This window comes from Chrysemys picta, chromosome 4 (genome assembly GCF_011386835.1).
Source record: "Chrysemys picta bellii isolate R12L10 chromosome 4, ASM1138683v2, whole genome shotgun sequence".
Lineage (NCBI taxonomy): Eukaryota > Metazoa > Chordata > Testudines > Emydidae > Chrysemys > Chrysemys picta.
In genome coordinates, this window is record NC_088794.1 from 92,740,487 (window position 1) to 92,764,688 (window position 24,202).

At 42.9% G+C, this 24,202-nt stretch overlaps 1 protein-coding gene across 4 annotated transcripts in view; it reads right to left on the reverse strand.

The window, feature by feature from the left end:
* The window catches only part of CAPN3 (calpain 3), a 69,774-nt gene that overhangs the window by 21,400 nt on the left and 24,172 nt on the right, over window positions 1-24,202 (reverse strand). For 2 of the 4 annotated variants that reach the window (XM_065595350.1, XM_065595348.1), the window contains exons 7-19: window positions 23,114-23,197; window positions 22,592-22,677; window positions 21,115-21,192; window positions 17,387-17,547; window positions 15,777-15,946; window positions 14,398-14,409; window positions 11,114-11,322; window positions 10,390-10,426; window positions 8,241-8,258; window positions 6,513-6,626; window positions 3,279-3,356; window positions 1,023-1,080; window positions 454-518 (exon numbers count right to left, since the gene is read on the reverse strand). In XM_065595350.1, the coding sequence (XP_065451422.1) occupies window positions 454-518; window positions 1,023-1,080; window positions 3,279-3,356; window positions 6,513-6,626; window positions 8,241-8,258; window positions 10,390-10,426; window positions 11,114-11,322; window positions 14,398-14,409; window positions 15,777-15,946; window positions 17,387-17,547; window positions 21,115-21,192; window positions 22,592-22,677; window positions 23,114-23,197 (1,170 nt within the window). The other 2 variants (XM_065595349.1, XM_065595351.1) reach the window with 2 other exon arrangements.

Here is a 24,202-nt window from a genome sequence, read left to right on the forward strand (position 1 = left end):
GGATTAGCAACAGCACGATTTTGGGGTCAGATATGAGTTATATCTTGACCTGGGTATGTGGCTGATTCTTTGGGATCAGAAGAACCCTTTTATTTGATTAAATGGGTTTTAAAGAACCACTCATCTTTAAGCCTAGTGTTTTCGGTGGTGATATAAGGACTGGAATGCCTAAGGAAACAGCTTTTCTGACTTCTTGTTAGCTAGTGTGGTGAAACAGAAGTTTACTTTTGTTGCTGGTTTGGTATATCTTAAGGGAGAATAACTGCCAGTCTGGGGGTGTATCTGCCCTATTTCTGCAGATTCAGTTTCTCCTGAATTTGGTATTCTCATTCGTGTCTCACAAAGGCACGGTTATATTCCCTAATTTACAAAGCTGTATTTCAGGTGGTTCTACAGCCAGTTGTGCAAGAAATCTAGAATATCAAATAATCATCTATGATTTGAGAAGGATACGTCCATTAAGGCAATCATGCTGCGGCAGGACTCCAGCGCAAACCCTTCTGTCTTCAGGTCTTTGTCTGAAAGAAATAATCCCAAATGAAGAAACTTTACAAGTCAGCAAGTATCTCTTCCTATCTGATGTGACTCCATTCAAAGTACAAACCCTAAATCTATCTCTGACACCTTCCAAAAAATGTGCGACAGAGAAACTGACCGGTACTCAGGGCTATTACTGTTCCAAATTCTGGCTGAACTTTCTTCACCTCACATAAGCTAGATTACCCCACACAGTGCTTTGAGTGAATCTCACTTTCTTTAGTCCTTGAACAAACAGCAGTGATGTGAGAACTCAGTCCTAGACTAAATGGAAAGGACACTGCTGTGAGCAAGTTCAGCCTGCTGGAGTCCCAACTGGGAATCCCACTACAGTGATACTAGGAAGTTCTTAAACCTTAAGCCATAACTGACATCAAGAGGGCAACAGTGTGAAGATGACACTACAGGCAATGTCACAGCTAGAGAGTTCCTTGCTCAATAATATTCAAAGACTGATGAGGAGGTAGAAAAAAGCTCAAACTCACGTTTTTTTAGAACGTTATTCAGAACACTTCTGAGTTCGTCAGCACTGATCTCCATGTCCTGGACAGAAAGGTGCGGAGAATGCCACAAATTATAACATTCAGTATGGAGCAGAAAGGGTTGCAGAGCATGGCTTTCTTAATAATGCTAAGTTTTTTTTTCTTGGTGATTTTTAGGTGCTGCAATATGCTGGCAGCAGAGAAAGAAGTCCCAGTTCATACACAGTACAAATACTGACCCAAATCTTTGGCTGGACTGTTGCTCATATCACTGGTAAAATAATAATAATTAATAAAAAGCTGGTGTAGCTGGCCATAGGAAGATTAAAAGATTAAAGGGCAATTTAAAGGATCCCCCTGCACTAGAGATGAGCTGCCTTATCAACTGCTGTGCCACCCTGCACATCCACCTGTTGGCATGGGAGCACAGCTATCAAGGCTTGCTTGCACCCTGGGGATCCAAATTAAAGCATTTCTTAAGTAGGGGACTGGATCAGCCTCACAGCTGGCCCAAAATCCGGGGATCGTCCAAGTTGTGCAGTGTGTTCCTTAGTGGACTGTACAGATCTGAGCTATTCATGGAGAGTTAAACTAACAGGAAAACAACTCATTGCGCCTGATTGTCTTTTTACTTTTATACGTCTAAAATCAGAAGTAACTCCATGGAAGTCAGTGACGTTACGCTGGTGTAAATCAGTGCACGAAAGAACCATCAGGGCCATTAGCACTCTGTACATTGGCCAGGGAAACTGCTGACATCCTTCCAACAAGAACTATTTAAATGTGGTTTGCTGGAAGGATGCTTTGCCAGCTAGTTTAGATGGGGTCATGTTAATGGTCTAGAACCACTCTATCCTTGAGTTATACTGAGTTCAAACCTTGTAAAACCCAGGGGACCCACCTTAATGCTGGGATAGGTTGTGGGTATGTGTGTGTGCATGTACACAAATGTAGGCATTCTCTTTTTTGTTTTTTGTCTTGTCTCTAACTCTCCTTCGTTCGCTCCTACATTCCTGCTTGTCATTCTTTAACTGTTTAAAAAACAGTACTAGAGGAATAAGTGTAAACTTGTAGTGGAAAAAAATATATTATTTAAAATTACTCAGGCCACAATCAGCTTCCCCTGCAAGTTCTAGAACTTCTGGCTTCCCAGTGTTATTTTTCTGTCAAGCAGAAATATATGATTTCATTTTTCTGAACTTTTAAAGTCAGTTTCATTCTGGTTCTGTACAGAGACTGATTCTCTAGCTACAGAACAGATACAGAATCAGAAGTGGCAGTGAAAGTTTCTTTTCCATAGCTCCGCTCCGGAGAGACCTGTCTATAGGGGTGAAAGAGAGTGCAGTTTATTCTGTGCCCATTCAAACCGTCACCTCACTGCTGAAACATGGAACCAGGTGACAAACAATGCTAATTAAGTGGTCCCCTGTCCTCTGGGAACCAACAACTCATTTCATACAGGCTATTGAACAGTCATTAGATGAACAGCCAGTAAATTCATGTCAAAAACACCATGGGTCACACCTGATCTAAAGGTAAAAGGTTTTCTATCCTATTACCAGGCCACCAAGCACTGCAGTTGTTGATCTGTTTCCATTTTTAATTTCCACAATTAAGCATCTACTGAGGAATATTTTATTTTTAGCCTGTTTATACATGTAAGTGAAGTCGGTCAAGAAACTCCACATACTAGCAATGAAGCACAAAGCCAGCTTTAAATAAAACTCCCTCTTATTTGGCAAAAAGACTAAACACTGATAAGATATGGTTCCAAAACTACATTTAGGCCTCAGGGCTTCAGTGTATTACTGTACTGTGATTTGCTTGGCTTGAGACCTTTCAGGAGATCAGAGAGAGTTTCAAGTGTGTTTCGATTCTGCATGGAATCACAGAATATTAGGATTGGAAGAGACTTCCAGAGGTCATCTAGTCCAACCACCTGCTCAAAGCAGGACCAACTCTAACTAAATCATCCCAGCCAGGGCTTTGTCAAGCTGGGCCTTAAAAACCTCTAAGGATGGAGATTCCACCACCTCCCTAGGTAACCCATTCCAGTGCTTCACCACCCTCCTAGTGAAATAGTGTTTCCTAATATCCAACCTAAACCTCCCCCACTGCAACTTGAGACCATTGCTCCTTGTTCTGTCATCTGCCACCACTGAGAACAGCCGAGCTCCATCCTCTTTGGAATGGCTGTTGATTTAACTGCTCTCAAGGTTAGTCTGTTGTGAAAGGTAGAGACTTGGACTGTGTACTCACATCTCCAGCAATCTGCTGGAATATATTCCTGAACTGCTTCTCTTCTTCACTATCCTTGTCAGCATTTGTTGGAGTGGGCTGCAAAGACACAAATATAAATGTTGATGGGCTGGTGTGAGGGCCTTTGGGAGAGAGAAGGGGATCTCCAGGGTTGGATCAATCACTCACTTGTGACTGTCTGAAAATCCTTAATGAATTTGGAATAACATTTCAACTCTCTTTTCCCTCCCCAACAGAGTAGAACTTTTCCTATTTCAGGATCATTCCTTTGGGAACTGCTCTGGAGAGCAGAATGCCCTACAGCAAGGAACTGTTATAGTGTTTGTTACATTTTCCTGATAGCCTTTGCAGAGCTGACAGGATGTACCACTTTTCTGTAAGGCCTTCTGAAGAAAGTTGTGCTAATATCACATACGTTACAGATAAAACAATATCTACCAGCCATTCAATCCATTCACCAGAAGCAAGTAGTTTGTTTCAACAACACATTTTGTAGTACTTTGTCCAGTCTAGTTTGAAGCATGTCAAGTGACAGGCCTTCCTCTCAGGAGACTATTCCACAGTTTAAGAGGGCTGTTAGAAATTTTTCTAATGACTAGTAGATTTCAAAATATTTAAAAATGTTTCTTAATAACCATCATGTAGTTTTACTTGCTTAACTTTATCCCATTGCTCTTGTTTATCCCTTTGAACAATTACTCTCACTCCTTGCTGTTTATCTTCAAATATTTGATTTAATCTCCTATAAAGGAGATATTTGGAGCAGAGGCAACATGCATGCCTCCCCCACATTTGCTGCGTGGATTGTACTGAGCATGCTCCCACAGACTGAGCATGCTCAGTAACATCTGCTGAAACTTGCTGCCCACACTCCCTCTCCTCCCCCCATTGGCAGGCATGGAGCATGCACCGTTGTGGGGAGATCTGCTCTTGGGTCAAGTACACTTTACTTTGACAAGTTCTGGTAATGACAATGCCCCTTTACCTATCTACTGACTAGAGGAATTGCAGCGATGTTCAGATGCATAGATTGTAGATTGCCTGCAGCAGCCTTTTCCCCCAAGCAGAATAGCCCATAAGGCAGCCTCTCTATTTGATGGACTCCCTCTTTTTCTTGAACGTGCAAACAAGTCTGAGTATTACTAAGGGAAAATTACTCACATGTCCTTAAAAAGAAAGCTCCACATTTTAGATATAATTTTGCCTACTTTTGAATAATGCTAATTACATATTAAAATGCGACTTTCCTTGTGGTAGTTAAAAACAAAAGAAAGATAGTATATGGCTACCTTTCAGCCACAGGCATTCTCTGAAAATCCCACAGCAAAACAGCCCCATTTTCCATGCAGAGAAACCAAAACCCTGACTCTGAACAACCCCGACTTTGGTTCAGTGCCTGAGCATTGTTGCTTAGGTGCTTTGCTTCTCTAATGCTTTATGGAGACTGAAATTTGAGTAATTCTCTAGGGGTAAACTCTGCATTCTCCAAGGTTTCTTTCTCTAACAGCCAGAGAAAGGAAAAGGAAATACACGTATAACTGGTTCTACTCAATCTTTTCCCACCTGTCCCCAGGACAGCCTGGGTGGGATTCACTTTTTCAGTACACAAAATCCTACTAATACATTAGTGCTGGAAAGGGGAAAAATAAGTCAGAGGAAAATAAAATATAGATTTTATTTTAACATTTCTTTGAACTTTTTAATAAATATTTATACTGGGGTTATTTTTAGAAACAGCCCAATTTAGAACCTAACCACGCTGTAAAAACTGCAGGTTTGGGTGACCAGATTGCAACTTGGTAACCCCCCAACTTAGCTAACAGATAGTGTAGTCCTGTGGTATAGCTAGAACTAAACTGTGTTGTATTATGTTCATGAACTATACTGGAACCCTGTCAAGTCCAAGGCTGTAGGATGATTCGGAGATACAGTTTAAAACAGTGTTTTCACGTCTACAGTGTAACTTCATATATGTCAGAAAACAACTGTATTGTAATTGGGTCCCCACCATCATAGTAATTGCTACAGCATAGACAGGACCCAGAGCCTATGATTGACGTTCTCCTTCCAACAACTATTTAAATATGGTTATTAGTAGCAGCATCTAGCATGCTTTTTTGTGACCATTGTGAAGAGAATTTTAAACTATTATGTAACCATGCAAGAGAATCAAGGGTACAGGCTACTCAGAGGGATGCTAGAGAATAGTTTGGCTAGCACACTTTTCAGGAAAACAATCCTTGAAAACAGGGGGCAGGAAAACTATACTCAGACCTTGCTAGCAGCAAGTCTGTTCAGACTGTGCTAGCACCAACTACATATAAATCATATTGGAGAAAGGTCAGGTCTTTACAGGGCTGTATCATGATTATAACACAATTTGATCCCCTCTGCACAATTTATAATGGTGTTAGAGCACTACTGCATTATAAAATACAATGCTGACACAATCACAGTAGAAATTGTGCTGTTGACAGGCCATGGTAATCAATAGGAGCTTCTTGAAGTCTACATGAGTTGATTTGCTACACACTGCCTATACAACAGGTGCTGTTACAGGGAGATTGATCAGCAATTGACTGAATTACTTTTCTAATTGTAAAGGTGTCATCTTGCACAGTCTAGATCAGGATAGTCAATAGACAAACTGTGGGCCAAATCCAGACCACCAGACACTTTTGAATGGACCATGACATCTTTTTATGTATTCATTATCATTATTATTGTTATTGCAGTGTGAAAAATGTTTCTCTGGAGTCTGGACCTTGACTATACCTTGACCAAGAAATTGGACCTTGACAAAAAAATAATTGACTACCCTGGTCTAGTTCACAAAAGTTCAACATGTTTCCTATGAAACTAATCACTCTCTCCAACATAGGCATAAAATCATTGAAGGGACGATCTCTTCCCTCTCAAATTCAATATATCCACCTACTTGACTGAAAGTTCTAATGCAGTGTAGTTGTAGCTGTGCTAGTCCCAGGATATTAGAGAGACCAGGTGGATGAGGTAATATATTTTATTTACCTAACTGTCTCTCACAGCAGAAGGTCCAACAAAAGATATTACTCACCCACCTTTTTGCTCTGAAATTTCTAAATCAGACAAAATTATCAGCTTTAAAAGGGCTTTCCTCATCTCATAATTCTCAGTTTCCTTGACCCCACCCAGCCACTTCCCCATGCTAGCCAGACCAAGCTCCATTTTCTTCATGCCAACTGGTACAGAAACCTCATCGCTTTTCTTTTTCTCATCTCTGCTCGTTTTTTTCTTCTCCTTGCCAGATGCTTCATCAACTTTCAACTCCTTATTGCTGTTTGCTCTGTCAGAAACAAAGATGATTGGCTAGAGAGAGGAGGAAGAGGGCAAAGGGAAGAGAAGAGGAGTGGAAGTTACATAATAGAGGAGGACAAAGTGTTTGAGAAAATCCATTCTGTGACCATGCTCATGCTGCAACAGCTCCCATCACAGAAAGGGCACAGCTGAGACTGCACCAAAGGTGGCTCTGAAGTTACTGTTCTCATCATGCTAAAAAGTGATACTGATGCTGTTAATACTTCTTGTGCAAAAATAGGTATTAGTTCTCCTTGTACAGGAAAGCCATTTATGCAGTAAACACTCCCCGATTTTAGGAGCAAAAAAGAGGCCTGCCAGGTTCTTTGTTGTACTTTAATTAGTGTGACCAGATGTCCCGATTTTATAAGGACAGTCCTGATATTTGGGGCTTTGTCTTATATAGGCACCTATTACCCCCCCTCACCCCCACATCTCCCCCATCCTGATTTTTCACACTTGCTGTCTGGTCACCCTAACTTTAATAGCCCTCACACAGAAAGGGTGGCAGCACTGCAATAGCAATAAAGGCCACCTGCACTACAGTAATTCTCATGCAGAAAATGAGCTGAGTTGTTAGTATGGAAACGTTTTAACTTTGTACAGTGCATGTGTTTGATCCCTTCCCAGTACTGACTTGTGAGGCATTCAGGCGCAGAGTGCAATTGCTTTCTTTGCTTTTCTTTAATGTTTTCAAAGACAGAAAAGATTGCTCTGCCCTTGCCAGACATGCCATATATTTTTTACGTGCTCACCTGATTTTGGATGTTTTATGGACTAGGATGTAAATGGTAATTTGCAAATAACAGTCCAAACAGGAGTTTACCGAATTAATTCTTATAACTTGTTTCAATGGGGTTTATTTTTGCATCCCCCAAATGGAAAAATGGCATAATCCTCACATCACTACCTAATTTCAAGGTAGAGGATACTTTGTAGCAAAGTGTGTTGTAAGGGATGGGCGGGAGAAACCCATAGCTTACTAGAGAAGGAGGATGGCAGCTGGGTTAGACAGCTGGTGGGAGTTTGGGGAGCAGGAATTTGTGGCAGGAAGAGTGGCAGCATTTGACAGTAGAACGTGGATACTAGGACATTTGTCTGGAGCAGGGTTGTGTTGTGTTGGAAAGGGAGATAAGGGTGGAGAAGGGAGTGGAGCTGGGAGTGAAGGAGAGGGTTCGTGGCATGGTAGGGTAACAGGTCAGAAACAAGACCCAATTCCATGAGCTGCTGGACACCTTCAACTGCCACTGAAAACAATGGGAGTCCTGGGTGATCAGCATCTGGATCAGGCTATAGGGATGGAAAGTTTCAGAGGTGCCAGCTTCTCTGTGTGAGCCGAGTACACTATCCTGCAAAGCTCTTATTAGCTATACAATAGGAAGACAAAGCCATCACTGCCTATGGTAGAGTGTAATTGCAGAAAGCTGCAGAAAACTAGCTCTAACACCAATAAATTCTCATATTGCAGATAACGCACTCTGACATTGGCAAAAAACTCAAGCTTCTGTGATATCATCAGGCATTTAACAAGAGTACTGTTTACGGCAGCACCACTTTAATATAGCTGCATGCTCGTTACCCTACTCAAGTCCAGCACTTTTCAGGTCTATTGAAACAGAGACCCACCTTGCCTTTTTTCTTTTTCTGAACCAAAAAAAAAGCGATATTTAGTAAACATAGTTGTAGATTTAATACAAATTGTATAAAGTTATACTGTGCAATGTCATTCTTGCTCTCTCTTGTTTATTTTTGCCATTTAGCTACATTCATACATCTGAGCTCCATGGAGTCAAATATAGGAAGGTAGGAATTGCCATACGAGATCAGACCAGTGGGTTCATCTCACTGCCCTGCCCGAATTGAGAAACCTTCACCTCAGCTCTAAGTGTTCCACTCTTTACAGTAAGCAGGGTACCGGAGATTGATACACCCGTGTCCACACACCAATATCCAGATGGTGGGTCTATTTTAAGCCTACCAGTCTTGAAAGTGTTCATTTAACATTACAGAAAATGAAAGGGTCGACATAGTGGTGGGCAAGGGTCAATTAAATTATGTTTTGCCTGAGGTGAACTGAGTACCCACCATTCCTTCCATTTTATTATATCAGTCCTTGTCTTCCCCCTTCTGAACATGTTGCAGCTAGCCCAAATAAAAGAGTTAACAGTTTGTAGGTGTAATTGATATTCATTAAAATCACTGCTACCGTTTGGAGACGTTTGCAGAATACTGGTATTTATCATCACACACCTATTCAAAAGGAGCCACAAAGAAGTATTGTTCTGATTTTATCAGACAAGAAGTCACTTTCACACTAAATACCCTACAGCACAATCTAGACTTTCTACAGTAAACTAGCATTCTCAGTTCAAAGATTAAGAGGTTTTCTGCAAGGCCTTTATTGTACATTCAGTCACACAGCAAAATGAAGTTGGTGAGGACAGATGTAATGGCGAAATTTCCGGGGCTGGTTAGTGCCTAAAGCACTAGCCTCCCATTACTGAAAGTAGGTTTCAGGTCTGGTATGAAGTCTTATGTCATATGATGTGGTCTGTCCATATCATAAGGCCACCATACATAAAACATAAGAATGGCTATACTGGGTCAGACCAATGGTCCATCTAACCCAGTATCCTGTCTCTGACACCAGCCAGTGCCAGATGCTTCATAGGGAACGAACAAAAACAGAGCAGTTATTGAGTGATCCATCCTCTGTCGTCCAGTCCCAGCTTCTGGCAGCCAGAGGTTTAGGGGCACCCAAGCATGGTGTTATGTCCCTGACCATCTTGGCTAATAGCCAGTGTTGGATCTATCCTCCATTAACTTATCTAGTTCTTTTTTGAACCCAGTTGTACTTTTGGCCTTCACAGTGTCCTGTGGCAATGAGTTCCACAGGTGGACTGTAGAGCTAAATGATAAGATAGCTGCTCAATTAGAGTTAATGGGAGCATGAGGTGCCTGTCCTTGGCCTCTTGTTACTTATTTTCTTAGCTGTGACACTCTTTCCTACTTTCACACACAGAAGGAACCAGGGGTAGTGACCCAGTATACTGTTTGTATGACATCAGACAGTAAAACATTGCATGTAATAAACTGAAAGCAAAATATACTGTGACAGACCCAGACCAGTGGGGTACAGGAGTGTGGTAGAGGGAAAATATACTGGTCACTGGATGAGTAGTTTTCTGTTCCCTGAGTGACCAGAGCAGGGGCTGCACTAGAGTAATCAGGAACCTGCTAGAACCAGTTAAGGCAGGCAGGCTAATTAGGACACCTGGAGCCAATTAAGAAGAAGCTTCTAGAATCAATTAAGGCAGGCTAATCAGGGCACTTCAGTTCGTGGTGTGAGTGTGAGGAGCTGGGAGCAAGAGGTGCAAGGAGCTGAGAGGGTGTGGGTGTGGGTGTGGGTGTGTTGCTGGAGGACTGAGGAGCACAAGCGTTATCAGACACCAGGAGGAAGGTCCTGTGGTGAGAATAAGGAAGGTGTTTAGAGGAGGCCATGGGGAAGTAGCCCAGGGAGTTGTAGCTGTCATACAGCTGTTACAGGAGGCACTATAGACAGCTGCAGTCCACAGGGCCCTGGGCTGGAACCCGGAGTAGAGAGTGGGCCCGGGTTCCCCCCAAACCTCCCAATTGACCTGGACTGTGGGTTCTTCCAGAGGGGAAGGTCTTTGGGCTGTTCCCCAACCCACATGGTGAATCTCTGAGGCAAGAAAATCCGCCAATAAGTGCAGGACCCACCAAGATAGAGGAGGAATTTTGTCACAATACTTACGGAAGGACGTTCTGCTTCTATCTTGTTTTCAACTTCCCTAGAAAGAGGAAAAATTGTTTTGGGGGAAAAAAAAAAAGAAGAAAAGGGCCATCCTCCTACACGGTTTGTTTCTGTAGCTGGTTTGGAGAGAGCCACTTGAACTTTGAAATGAGAACTTGAGTTATGATTTGAATTGGCTTCTCCTTCTATAGTGACAAAGCCTAGACACAGCTCTCTGTTAACAAACTGAGCTGTGTACCCAAATACTGTCTATGAGAGTGTGCGATGGCTTGGCATGCATCCTGCTAAATCTGAGCTTGGCACTGCCAGTGAGTTTTGTCAGCTTGGGAAAACAAAACAAGCTAATTAGCTCTGAGCAAAGTGAAACCAGTTACCAAGTTTACTCCTCTTTGGAGGAAGACAGGACCACCCAGGGAGTATAACCTATCTGGGGAGTGAGGGATGAACGACAGAAAAGAAATAATTGCTTAATTCCATGATGTTTCCCTGATAGCCAAAGTTAGATCTAGCTCACAAATGCAGGCAGGCAAAAACTATTCTTCTTCCAAGGCATAAGAAACTGTTTCTTTTTCATAAAAGACCTAGAAACCTAAATAGAGAAGACCCCTGTGTGTGTGTGTGTGTGTGTGTGCGCGCACAAGGGAGTATGTATGTTTGTGGGGGAATGGGGGGCCATGTGGTTCATCCTCTTCTTTAGAGTCAAATAACTGGCCCTTGAACTTACTCTGAAAGACTTCTTTTTTCTGAGAAGACCCTCAGGATGAACTCTCCCTCCTGGTGAGGTTCATATGTCGATGGGACGATGACATACTCGTTGGGAGGCAGCCGGAAGCGTTCAGAGATTTCTCGCATGTTTATATATGACTTACTTCTAGCTTTGGAGGCATTGTAAAGGAAAAAATCCTTTTGTAAGTGCTGCTTGTTACCATGCATCTGTAAACAAAAGAATCAAACATCCCATCTTCAGCAAGATCTTACATAGCTCACAGGCAGATCCAACACAGACAACACATCACCTTGGCAGAAAATGCCTGTGAAATTAAAACTTTTCTTTGAAATACAAGGTACAGGAGGCTTGATGGCTCAGGAGGCTGGTAATAGATATAGGCCGTTTTACCTTAAGTCACCAACTAGGTCCCTCTAACTGGAAGTTGTTAGCATTTGATGGCTGCTGTATGGCCTACCTGAAATGAGTTGGTGGTCTCATTTGTGTTGCTAAGATGATGGTATCCACATCACAGAAGCCACAGTCACAAATGGCACTAACTGTTAACTTCTTGGATTTATCAGCACAGAGGCCAGGACTGAATGAGCCTGGAGAATAAACTACCCTCTTAACCTCTATGGATTGTCCCTCCAGAAAGGGTTGAAGCATGCTGATAAGGGTCATTGGTGCACTGCCACTGCCATATATGTTCTCTGGATAAACTGAAGATTTCATTGTCCAGGGCTGTCAGATGGGTGTCTTTTACTAGCACTAAATTCAATTTAAAATCTAATTTGAATTAAAAGAGAATTCTCAAATCATCTTTGAGAATTAAATTTCCAATAACTCTTGCAAAATTAAGCTAGTTGTGGGTAGAATTTAGCAATACTATTGTGCTGATAAAGAGATCAGATCCAAAAGAGTCTGGCTGTTTTACAGGGTCAGTGTTTGTCCCCTGCTGTTTTCAGTCTCCAAGTGAGAGATCCGTTTCTCTTTACTAATGCTGCTTGCAGAGTCTACCTCCAGGGTTGTGGGCACTGTAACAATGCTCTGTTACTTCCAGTATCCCTGCAAGGCTGCAGGCTAATATAGCCTGTACTTTGAGTTGAACTTGCTGAATGACTCTTCCCTCATCAGCAAGTATCAGGATGGCAAAACAATAAAACATGATGGGATTTAGAATGGAGGAGGCAAGGTTTAACAGCCCAGTTAACAAGATAAATATAGATAGATATATTTGTAATAAACTAGGCTGATTACGTTACACATAATATAAAATTAAGACACTGCTCTTGGTGGTGGGCATGATGGAAGATGCAAAACCACCTAGCTTCTGTAGCAGCCTGGTGGGCAAAATGGAAATTCTGCACCAGATAAATAAAAACTTCAATTGTTAATGTAATTAGGGTTACCATACATCCGGTTTTTCCCGGACATGTCCGGCTTTTCGGCAATCAAACCCCCATCCGGGGGGAATTGCCAAAAAGCCGAACATGTCTGGGAAAATGCCGGCTGGGCACTTCCCCTCCCGCAGCTGCTCTGCTCCTCCCCTGACTCTTCGGCTCTGTTTAAGAGCTGAGCTGCCCGAGCGCTATGGGCTTCAGGCAGCCCCCTTGCCTCCGGACCCCAGTCGCTGGCTGGGCACTTCCCCTCCCGGGCTCCGGCGGTGCAGGGTCCGGAGGCATGGGGGCTGCCCGAAGCTGGTAGCGCTCGGGCAGCTCGGCTCTTAAACAGAGCCGAAGAGTCAGGGGAGGAGCAGAGCCTCCGGCCGCGGCGGCTCTGCTCCTCCCCTGACTCTTCGGCTCTGTTTAAGAGCCGCGCGCTACGGGCTTTGGGCAGCCCCCATGCCTCCGGACCCTGCGCCGCCGGAGCCCGGGAGGGGAAGTGCCCGGCCGGGGGTGCAGGGTCCGGAGGCATAGGGGCTGCCTGAAGCCCAAGCGCTACCGGCTTCACGGTTTGCCGGGCAGCCTCCAGACCCTGCGCCCCCAGCTGGGGGCGCAGGGTCTGGAGGCTGCCCGGCAAACCGTGAAGCCGGTAGCGCTCGGGCAGCCCTTTTCGCGTGGCTGGGAGTGGGAGGGAGGAGGGGGCGGAGTTGGGGTGGAGTTGGGGCGGGGCTGGGGGTGGGAAATGGGCAGGGCCAGGGCCCCGTGGAGGGTCCTCTTTTTTTATTTGTTAAATATGGTAACCCCAATGTAATTAACTATGAAAATAATGCAATCAGTAAAAATGGTGGATTCTCTGTAATATGAAGTCTTTAAATCATGATTTGAGGACTTCAGTAACTGAGCTTGAGGTTAGGGATCTATTACAGGAGTGGGTCGATGAGGTTCTGTGGCCTGCAGTGTGCAGGAGGTCAGACTAGATGATGGTCCTTTCTCGCCTTAAAGTCTGACTCTATAAGTACAGTATGCTCATATTAAATATTCTGATTTTACATCCAGTTTACCTTTCTCTATGTAGTGTCTCAGTTTTTCAATGTGCTACAGATTTTTTTTTGTTATTGGCAAGGCATAATTGCATCATAATTGATGGGGGAAAGGTGGAAGATTTAGTAGGTTGGTAGGGACAGTAGGGCTTTTGGGAAGAGATTGAGAGATGGTTTGGGATTCTGAGCTAAGCACATTTGCTAGCTGTTTTTTGCTGAAATGATCAGCTGTAAAACAATCAGCAATGACAATATTCAAAAGGTGATCCTGAAATTTCACAGTTAACACACCATCAAGATGGGCAGTTCACACCTCCCTTGGTGCTATCTGAAGGCTCAGGTTTATTTGCAATTGTAATGGCTGGGAACATACTGTTTTTTTGGGTTTTTTTAATGAAAGCTAATGTCTAATGTAGACATAGCCCTATATTCCAGAAGATTATTCTGCAGCAAGGAGTGAATTCTGCAACTCTATAGCAAGCTCCATGCTGCAGAATACACAGGAACCTGGCATATTTTTAGGAGGTAAAGAAAGCAGTCTGCAGGTTTTATAGGGTTTAGCTGCATGGAACACAATAGCCAGATGATGGCTGTCATTGCTAGCTGTGGTCCATGGTACCAGACTGTAAAAGACATGAATGGGATCCATACTTAACAGATGAATATTGAGGAAAGGGGAAAGGAAAGAATATAAAATGAGAAATAAGAAGAGAAGATGTGAACTCACAATGTCGCTAATTGATACTCAAAGGGTAAGACTGTCACTTGTGCTAAACCACTGAAAACAAGCCCAGCCGGCTTACGCCGACGGCACAAAAGTTATGTTATCTGAGAACTTTACACCAAGATGTCAATTCTTCTTCCATTCAGCTCATACCTCTTTCGGCACCTTAGAGAGAAACAAAGCAGGGCAACTGTTAGGGATGCAGGGGGAGTGCACTTAGCTAGCTTTAGAAGAACAGATAAAAAGTGTTTGTTCTAGTTTCTAGGCACACTGCAATCAATTATAAATTCCTCAAATCACATAAACATTCTAACCAACCTCACTCCTTTACGTAAAAAAAACCCAACCTCCCTTCAAACCCTCTTGGGTCCCCTGCAAAGTAAATCAAGATTAACACTAAAACATGGCTTTGGGAGGTGCTGAACAACACCATTTCCTATTACAGTCAACAGGAAGTGAAATTGCTCAATACCTTTGAAAATCAGGTCATGTACTTCTATTTATCTCACCTCATCCTATCAGTGATTCTCATCACCATTACAGGGCACTGCCAATGGCGATGCAGTATTTGATTCTGATAGGCGTAAATCCCCTGACCAAAGAGAAGTTTGGGATGCTACTGAGGAGCAATGTGGGGAAGTCGGGAATAGGGATTGGAAAGGGATCTTTCTAGATAACATGACACAGGGCAAATCCTTATCTGTAAATTAATATGGACTAAATGAATACAGAGACCTGAATTTCCCTACTCTCTTAGTTCCATCCACTCTAGAAGAATTTCTTTCAGGTACCACATTCTCTCTCCAGCCACTGAATAGTAAAAGCTGCCACTCCTCATTCTTTCAGTACTGTTATGAGACCGCTTAGTCCCATTTACTGATAGGCATTACTGATACAATTTCTGGTTTGGTTTTAGACCAATCTTTACCATGAAAGGCCTGTCATAACAGACCTACAAGTAACTATTAGGATACGTCTTCACTTACCGGAGGGTCCGGCGGCAGGCAATCGATGTTCTGGGATCGATTTATCGCGTCTGGTTAAGACGCGATAAATCGATCCCGGATCGATCCCAGAAGTGCTCGCTGTCGACACCGGTACTCCAGCTCGCCGAGAGGAGTACGCGGCATCGACGGGGGAGCCTTCCTGCCGCGTCTGGACCCGCGGTAAGTTCGGACAAAGGTACTTCGAATTCAGCTACGTTATTTGCGTACCTTAGTCCGAAGTGGGGGCTTAGTGGGGACCAGGCCTAAGATAATACTTTATTCCTGTTTTCTTGCATCTTCTCTGCTGAAGATAGGATACGCATGCTTACCACAGGGATATTTTTTTTAAAGTAGTGGAAATCAACTTCTTGCTGGAACCCTTGAAAATCTTTGTGTTTAAAGGCAAAATCTACAGTTCATGTAAGCTAGGCTACATTATAAAATTAGCTACTGTCCATGGAGGATTTGTACTGTTGGGCTGCAATTTGGGATCAGCTGAACTATGTGGCACTGCTGCAATGAACAGCATCTGGGCAGTAGTGGTACCTCATAAATGGCAAAGCCAATAGTGAGGAGGTTGGCTCCGAGTTTGCGCTCTTTTCTCCTGTTTTTCTGCATCAGTGCAACCAGGAAGCTGCAGACAACCTCATTATCTTCAGGATCATCGTCCTCCTCCAGGAGCTCCAAGCGATACTGCGGATTGGTCCAAAATGTATCTGCAAAACCCCAGATGCCACCCCCCCCAAATTAATATATAACTTCAGTCCTTTAAGATGATACTCACTGGAGTATCTTCTTAAAGAACCTGTTTTATCTTCTATTTATCTCCTATATTCACTCCTGGTTTGCAGTTCTTGGTAGACAGGTCAAAAATGGAGTTAATCACCTTTTTTACACGTTCCTTGTGCAGAAGTTGATTTCTGCAACCAAGGATGGAAGCTGGCCTATACAACAAGTGACTCTTCACCATGTGACTCCTTTATGGGGCTATATTCATATTTTATATAGTCACTGATATTAGTGCTGTTACTGATGGTGCACAGTTTCGTTTACCTTGTGTAGTAGCCATTCTACTGTATTCCATAGAGCAGGGCTTCCCAACCTGTTTGAAAGAAGACCCCTGTTTCCAGTAAGAAGTATTACAGACACCCCAGTCATCAAGTCTTATTTATCTTAGTACATTATGGCTTTACATTAGAAATTTTTTTGGAATGCCAAAACCTAATTGCTAAGACTCCTCACCTCTCCAGTATGTGTCTTGCTTAACTTGTGGTTGGGAAGCCTAGACTTGCAGTAAGATGAGCTAACAAAAGAAGAATCTGGTGTACTCTTTCTGTTTTTTCTCCATTTCCATGCAAAGAGGAACTTCTGCCAGATAAGCCAAAGTATCCATTCTACTCCCTGTTGTTACCTTTGCTGGCTCAGAAAATAATTGATTTAATGGCTCATTTCACATTCTAGTGAAGATTGGCACTGCCCTATTCCAGAACATCCACTCCTTCCCAACAAACAATCTGCAAGGCAAATAAGAGTATCTTGCATTTATAGTATTTAGAGAATTTTGCATCCTTAAGCCCTTGCTGATTTACAAGCTTCACATTGTAAAACTGAAACCACCACTAATTTAGAAACCCTACCATATCTCTATAACTTCAGCCAACAGTGAGATGCAGCTACCCCTATGTGAAATGCTGCAGTTGTTTTATAGCAACATTGCAAATGTGTACAACAACTGAGGACTGAAAATGAAGAAGGATATATATCTCACTGAAACTCCTGAGGAAACTGAAGTTGGGAGAATGTAGATATCTACAATGAAATTAGGCAAGCACACGGAAGTTAACATCTGTTCTCTCACAACAGGTGCTATGGAATATTTGAACAACAAAAAATAGTTAGGGCCTTTTGGGTTTACATCTCTTTTGGTAAAATGGTACTTCCTGGAGTACAGTGTTTCTTAACACCATACTGTGGTGTTACCTCACTACAGACTCAGGAATGTGCCAACTACCAAATCAACACCATTTTTGCAGAATCTGGATTTTTTTCCTACATCAAGTGCTGATTAGGCTGCTGCATGATTCTGCATAGCCTGTGCAATCTGACACAATCAGAGGCCAAGGGAGTTTGGTTCTACTAGAAGATATTTTATTCACCTGGATAATTGCGACAACCTCCTCCGGAGCAGCCTCTCACCCAACGTCCTTCATTGACTGAAACAGTCCAAGTTTGGAGCTTATCAGACTCCAGAGTATCAGGTGTGAGGTTACAGATCTCCAGCTTTGTGAAGTACCTCATGAAATCGTCAAATGACATCCTAGAGAAGCAGGGAGGGGGAAAGGAGAAAATAATGGGTATCCAAAGAATAGGACTGGACAGATAAGAAAACTTGGATTCTGGGTTCATATTGAAAATGGATCCCATAAAACCAATTTCCCCACCCCAAAATCTCAATCATACAAAACCACATGTAGGGAATTAAGTTAATAAAGATTAAAGATCATGTCAATTTCTGTGCCCACCTTGTGCACCACTTTGAAATTGTCCATATAATAGACACTCTGTCATTCCTATTAATATGGAAACTCAGCAGTCCTTTTTCTTCCTGGTTCCACCCTGATCACTGTTTGACAAGGGCAGACTAATTAGATTTATGGTGTCCTAAAATGCTGTGTGTATGGAAAATCCAACTGAATTTCCTTCCCCTCTTGTCCCACTCCTGGAAGGGCATGACCAGGTTGGCTTGGACATTGACAGTATGACTGTGTAGGAATCAAAAGCATGAGTTCAAGTAGTCAATTGCATTATAAATCTAAGGGTGACCTAGACTGATAAACACAAGTGATGTGGAAAAACAGACTCCAAGAATTTACTGTACAGTAGAACTGGTCAGACAATTTTAACAACATAATTTTTCTGTTGCTAACAAGCCAGTCTGAGAACATTATTTTATTTCCTAGACAAAGCTGCTATGGAAGTGATAAAAGCACCAATGCTGTGGTTTGATTTGATTTCACTCTGCAATGTTGTGCTTCTGTAGCCTGCCTGAAATTTAAGGGATGCTTCAATGTTTTAATATTCAGTTTGTTTTTAAATACAGTTGTCTAGTTTGAGTTTCTGACTGTGTGGTACTTTGTGAAACTTAATGCTGATGTCTGTCTATTATATCACTTTCTCTTTTGTATTAGAGAAGGGCCTGAATCAAAAGTCTCTACCTACTCATTCTCATTTGTTGGGGTATTTGAAATCTAAACTTGGATTAAATTTTGCAAATGAGTCAAGCCAAAAACTGGATTAGGACGCCCACAACTTTGGGACATTTGAAATCTAGATCCAGATCTGCTTCTGGATTTTGTGGCTTGACATCACCTCCCATTTATTTATTTACTTGGATTTATTAAAAAAAAAAACCTACACAAAGTCAATCACTTATTTTTGTTTCTTCTAAAGATACAATAGATTTGTGCTACCCAGTTTTTCCTCACATGATATTCTCTTTGAATATGCCTCCTCTGTGTCACCTACAGGCTCCATCTACACTTGGAACTGGGGGGTACGATTCCCAGCTTGAGTAGGCATACTCATGCTATCTCTCTTCGAGCTAATGCTCTAAAAATAGCAGTGTAGCTGCAGTAGCATGGGCAGCAGCGACTGGCGGCACAGGCTAGCTGCCCTGAGTACATCCCCTCCCCTCCAGACCTTATCGGTACATACTCAAGGCAGCTTGCCCATGCTGCTGCTTGCCGCTGCCTGAGCTACCGTGGCTATACTTCTATTTTTAGCATGTTAGCTTGATGAGAGCTCGTGCAAATATGTCTGCTCAAGCTGCGAATCACACCTCCTGCTCCAGGTATAGATGTAGCCTTCTAGTGAATGCCTTCTGGAGGTGCAGGAGACACAGAGATATTGGTTGCCCTAGAGATTTTATACTGATTATTTCAGTATCTTTTATCTGCCAATAATCCTGAAGTACAGAGAATAATCCCTCTGAAATTAAGTTTATTATTGTAGGGGACAGCAGATACGGTTTTCTGGGCCAGAACATACTAGGTTCATATAGGGAAATATTGCTCAGTACATAAATCTTGGTAATCATTTGTTTATCTACAGAAACAGATTTAAATGACTGATCTCATCTTAATTATAAAATAGCATTAAACCATTCTGTGATCTTATTGTTTGATATTTACTGCTGCTCTGACATTTCTCTGTAGTCAGAACTTTGTTTCCTGAGTCACTGCAGTCATAAGGAGATGAAATTTGGAGGCTAACTGACGGTGCATAAATATATAATGATGATGTGTCACAGCATGAAGATGGAGAATCATTATATTGCACTGTTACAATATGAAGACCCAAATGTCCTTTTGTCACAAACCATATCACAACATGGTATCTCAATCTGTGCTCGCACACCGCAAATAACATTTATTGTTGCTTGCTGTCAAAGGTTTGTGGTGCTTATTGGATAGAAAAACAAAGCTGAAAAGCAGCTAAAATATTGTCTCCCTATTTAGGTTAATTTAGTGTGGGGGCAATTCCTGTCCCTTTATTCATGTTCCATTGCGCAATGGAGATGGCTTCCTATCAGTCCGTATGCAGGGTGTAGGTGGTGGTGACTCCAGAGAATCTCTTGCCATTCAGATTTTCCTATCGTGACAGCCCAATGAAGGAGAAGATTTAGGGGCACTTGCAGCATCAAGTCAGCAGTAGTGGCCAGTTATGATTCTGTAGCCAATTAATGTTCTGGTGGGGAGGATTCCTTCCCCTTTATTCCTCCACAAATCCATCCTGTGTCCAAATAGCTATGCTGGGTAAGGTACTAGGCTGAAGGTTTGCTCCTTAGTTTCTGTCTACAGATCAGCTGGGGGTGTGTGTGTGTGTGTGTGTGATTCCCAGTGCGTGTAGTCAGGCTTGTGCTAAGTCAGCTCAAGCTAGCATGCTCAAAATAGCAGTGTGGATGTTGTGACACTGGTGGTGGCTCAGACTAGTTGCCTGAGCTTAGAGGCAGGAGGTTGGGCAGGCTTGCCCTCAGGGGCTGCAATGTCCACACTGATATTTTTAGTGCACTAGCTTGAGCTGAGCTGGTGTGAGTCTGGCTACCCGTGCTGGGAATCAACCTATCCGCAGTGTAGACATATCTCCCAAACCCACCCTACACTGCATCACACCTTCCAGCTGAAGCACAGACATATCCTAAGGTCCTGGTTTTCAAAAATGCTCAGTGCCTGCATTGACTTCAGTAGGGTTTGTGGGTGCTCACTATTTTGAAAAACCAAGTCATAAAAAGCAGATCTTACTCTTTTTGGTGGTCTCTGAATTATGGGCAGAGTTGGTAGCATCACCTATTGTTAAGGTTGCCTGTCACTTCCCATTTATAAGACTGTTTTCAGTTGCTTATAACTTTGCCAAACTATATTCATTCAAGCTGAAGTTTTCCATGCCTCAGGCTGAATTTAGTTGGAAAATTTTGGCAAAAATGGTTCAGCTGTTTCCAAGAATGAGATTATGGAAAAAAGTTGTTTTGCCTATGTTTAAAAAAACAACAACAATCTGACATCCTTTTAGTTAGAAACTCTAGCACCTCTTTATTTTGGAACTTGAAATTTGGCAGCAGGGGAAAAGGCTTGTCAGGCTGGGGTCAGTGGTGTGCCTTGGAAAAAACACCCACATTTGGCCAAATTGTAAGTCTTTGAAAAATCTCAGTTTGCACATGCTCATCAGAGCACTGGTAGCAAGAATGTCTGTGCAACCTTAACTCGTGGAGCTACAGTTCTTTTTAGCATCTCTAGGAACTCTCATGTGTACCCAATCAGTCAAGCATAGACACGGAAGAACTTCAGGGAAAACACAACTTCTGAGATGGAAGAAGGTGTATCCTCACCAGAACTCCCCATCCTCTTCAATTCTGTACTGTAGTCGGATTTTCTCTGCTTTGTCAATTAAGTTCCATTCATCTGAACTGCAAAAGAACAAACAGGAATCTCTTGTACTTTGCAATACACAGTTATTTAAGAAATTGTTAATACTTTATTATAAGCCCTACGGTGTACAAAGCCAACAGCTGGCACAAAAATGTCCTAATCCTTAATCATGTTACAGCCATGAATGACAGGTTTTTTTGTTACTATATCTGCAACCATCCTAGTCAGTTTCCCTCTTCCTACTCCCATTAATGCTGATACCACAGACAAGTTTGATTCGCTTTTCTTATTGTGTGCTATTGACTTTACCACAAACACCACCTTACCACTCCCCCACAGGTAGGCAAGTGCGCACACACTTCAGGTTTTAGTTTCCATTTCATGCGTATAGCACTCAGCAATCTGCTGTACTGTCGTTATTCTGTTTGGGTCAGAGATGGAAAGTGTTGCAAACTCCAGTCCTATTTTAAGAGCTACAGAGGCTCCTATTTGCAAAACTCAGTGAGAAATCTCATTTCTTCTTTCACACACACACACACACACACACACACACACACACACACACACACACACACACACACACTCTCTCTCTCTCTCTCTCTCTCTCTCTCTCTCAGATCCCCTTTCCTCCTGCTATTCAGTGCATTCATGGGCAGCACATGAACTGCCCATTCGGGGAGGCTAGCCCCCACCCGCGCCACTTCTGCCTGAGGGTCCCCCTTCCCCAGCCAGAACCCCAAGCCCCCCTCTGCGACTGCTGGCCCCCCTACCCCAGCCCTGGGCCGCCCCAACCTGCCCTCCCCAGCGCCCCCAGCTCAAGAGCACTAGGTGGGTGGCCCCAGCACTGGGCAGCCCAAGCACCGGCCCCAGCCGTCCCAGGCCGCTGGCCGGCCCACCCTAGCCCTGGCCACAGCTCACTTCGGGGAAGAGGAGCAGCCTGGGCTGGGGCCATGGGGGAAGAGCGGGAAGCAGAAAGCGGCCTCGGGGCGGAGTGTGGGCGGGGCTATGCCTGGCTGTTTGGGGAGGCTTAGCCTCTCCTCACCTGGGATGCCCGTTGCCCATGAGTGCATTAGAAGATTACCTCCCATTCCAGGTCACAGTCTTGTCTATGTCTGCAACAGGAGAAGCTCTTGGCTGAACTATTAAGCCATGCTCTTTCCTCTCTCCCTGTCATCAAGATTCCCCTTCCCTAGTAGATTTCGTATTTTCTTAAAATCCTGTCTTGCCTAAAGTAATCCCCCAGCTAAGCACTCAGTGCAGCCTCCAGAAAAATAGATGTGTTCATATTCCAAGTACAGGTGTCAGTACTAGAGCACAGACACTGCATATACCTCATTTTAGTCTTAGGATGCAATCACAGAACAAGCACAATGCGTTTAAAGTGGAATGACTTTTTTAACCCCACCCTACAGACTCCTAGGTTTGCTTTTCACCTACTTGTCACTCCAGGCTCCTTTCCATTCCACCTGTCCCCAGGGGTTCCTTAGCCGCACTAGCTTTATTTTTCCCGCTTTAAATGATGTCTTGTTGAAAAAGAAAACACGATTGAATAAATTAATTAGTCTCGTATGGGCTCAGAGGGAAATGTACTCCCTGTTGAATCACTCATGCTCACTTCCTGCAGCACTTATGTATTCCTTAGAGGTCTCCTACCCCTCCAGTGATCTGACACACTCCCAGCACAGGCAGCATGGCTGGGGGCACACTGGAGTTCTCTTTGCGCCAATATCCCTTGGTTTAAACTTGCTGTGCATTATCTACACTTTCCTTCCCCCACCTCCCAGCCAAGATCCCAATGGGTTTCTAACTCTTCCTTTTCAAGAAAACTTGTATAATTTTAATGTTTATTTTGTTTACAAAAACTCATAACTTTTATTTTCTCCCTGTTTTGACATATTGCTTGGCTGTCCTAAACAACAGCTTCTTCCTAGCTGTAGGAAAGAATAAATCCATACATACCTCTTCAATTGCAGTAACTGAATAGGCATGTCCTTTGACTAGTCCACAAGTCATGCGTGTCTCAAACTGCATTGGGATTATAGTCTGTAAAATATGGAATAAAAACAGTAAGCAGTACATAACACCCATTCCTATACTTAAGGCAGCCATGTTCTCCCTCTGCACCACACTAGGTCACCAAATATGTCACTTGGAAATTGGGACAATGACCATTTGCTTCTGTTTCGTAGGATCATAGATGTTAGAGTGGGAGGAGACCCAGAAGTCATAGAGTTCATCTAACTGCAAGGTTAGGTTATAATCTATCCCTAAGAGAGGCTGTATCAGATACAGACCAATGTACCAAAGGACGTGGTGGATTATCCCTCACCTGAAGTCTTCAAATCAAGAATGGATGTCTTTCTTAAATAATGTTGTAACTCAATCATAAAAGATGAGCTTTTTGGAGGAATTACTGGATAAAATTCTTTGACCTGTGTCATACAGGAGGTCAGACTAGTGATCCCTTCTGCACTCAAAAGTCAATGAATTTATGAAACAGAATAAACTGATTTTTTTTTATCAAAGCTAATGTTAAAATGATCTAATACACAGGTTAAGGGTTTCTACATATCTGGGTATAATGCTTAAATTATCCCAAAGTACAAAGTTTGGTTTTAAAAGTCATAAAATACATATAATCTTCCCAAATTAAGGTTAATAAATGTATACTAATAATTCCCACAGTCCAGTGTGTGATTGGGCAGAGTGCGCACATCTGGAAGCTCTTCTCTCCATCTCTGAAGACGACTGACTATGCATTTTAATGCATATTCATGCAGGGAGTCTTGTTCATTAACACTATATATGAATTAATGAGGGATCTAAACCAAAATCCCAGATCTAACCACATCACAAACTTTGGTAAAGCTCATATTCTGATCTGAACTTTGTGGCTCGGGGCCATCACTAGTCTGAATATACATTTGGGAGTGTCAAAAGGTAGCACTGTCACTCTGGATCTGGCGATTGAGCACGTCTGTCCCTGCCAAGCAATACCTGATTGTGCTCAGCCACCTCCTGGGGCAAAGAGTTACCTCACTAATTTGT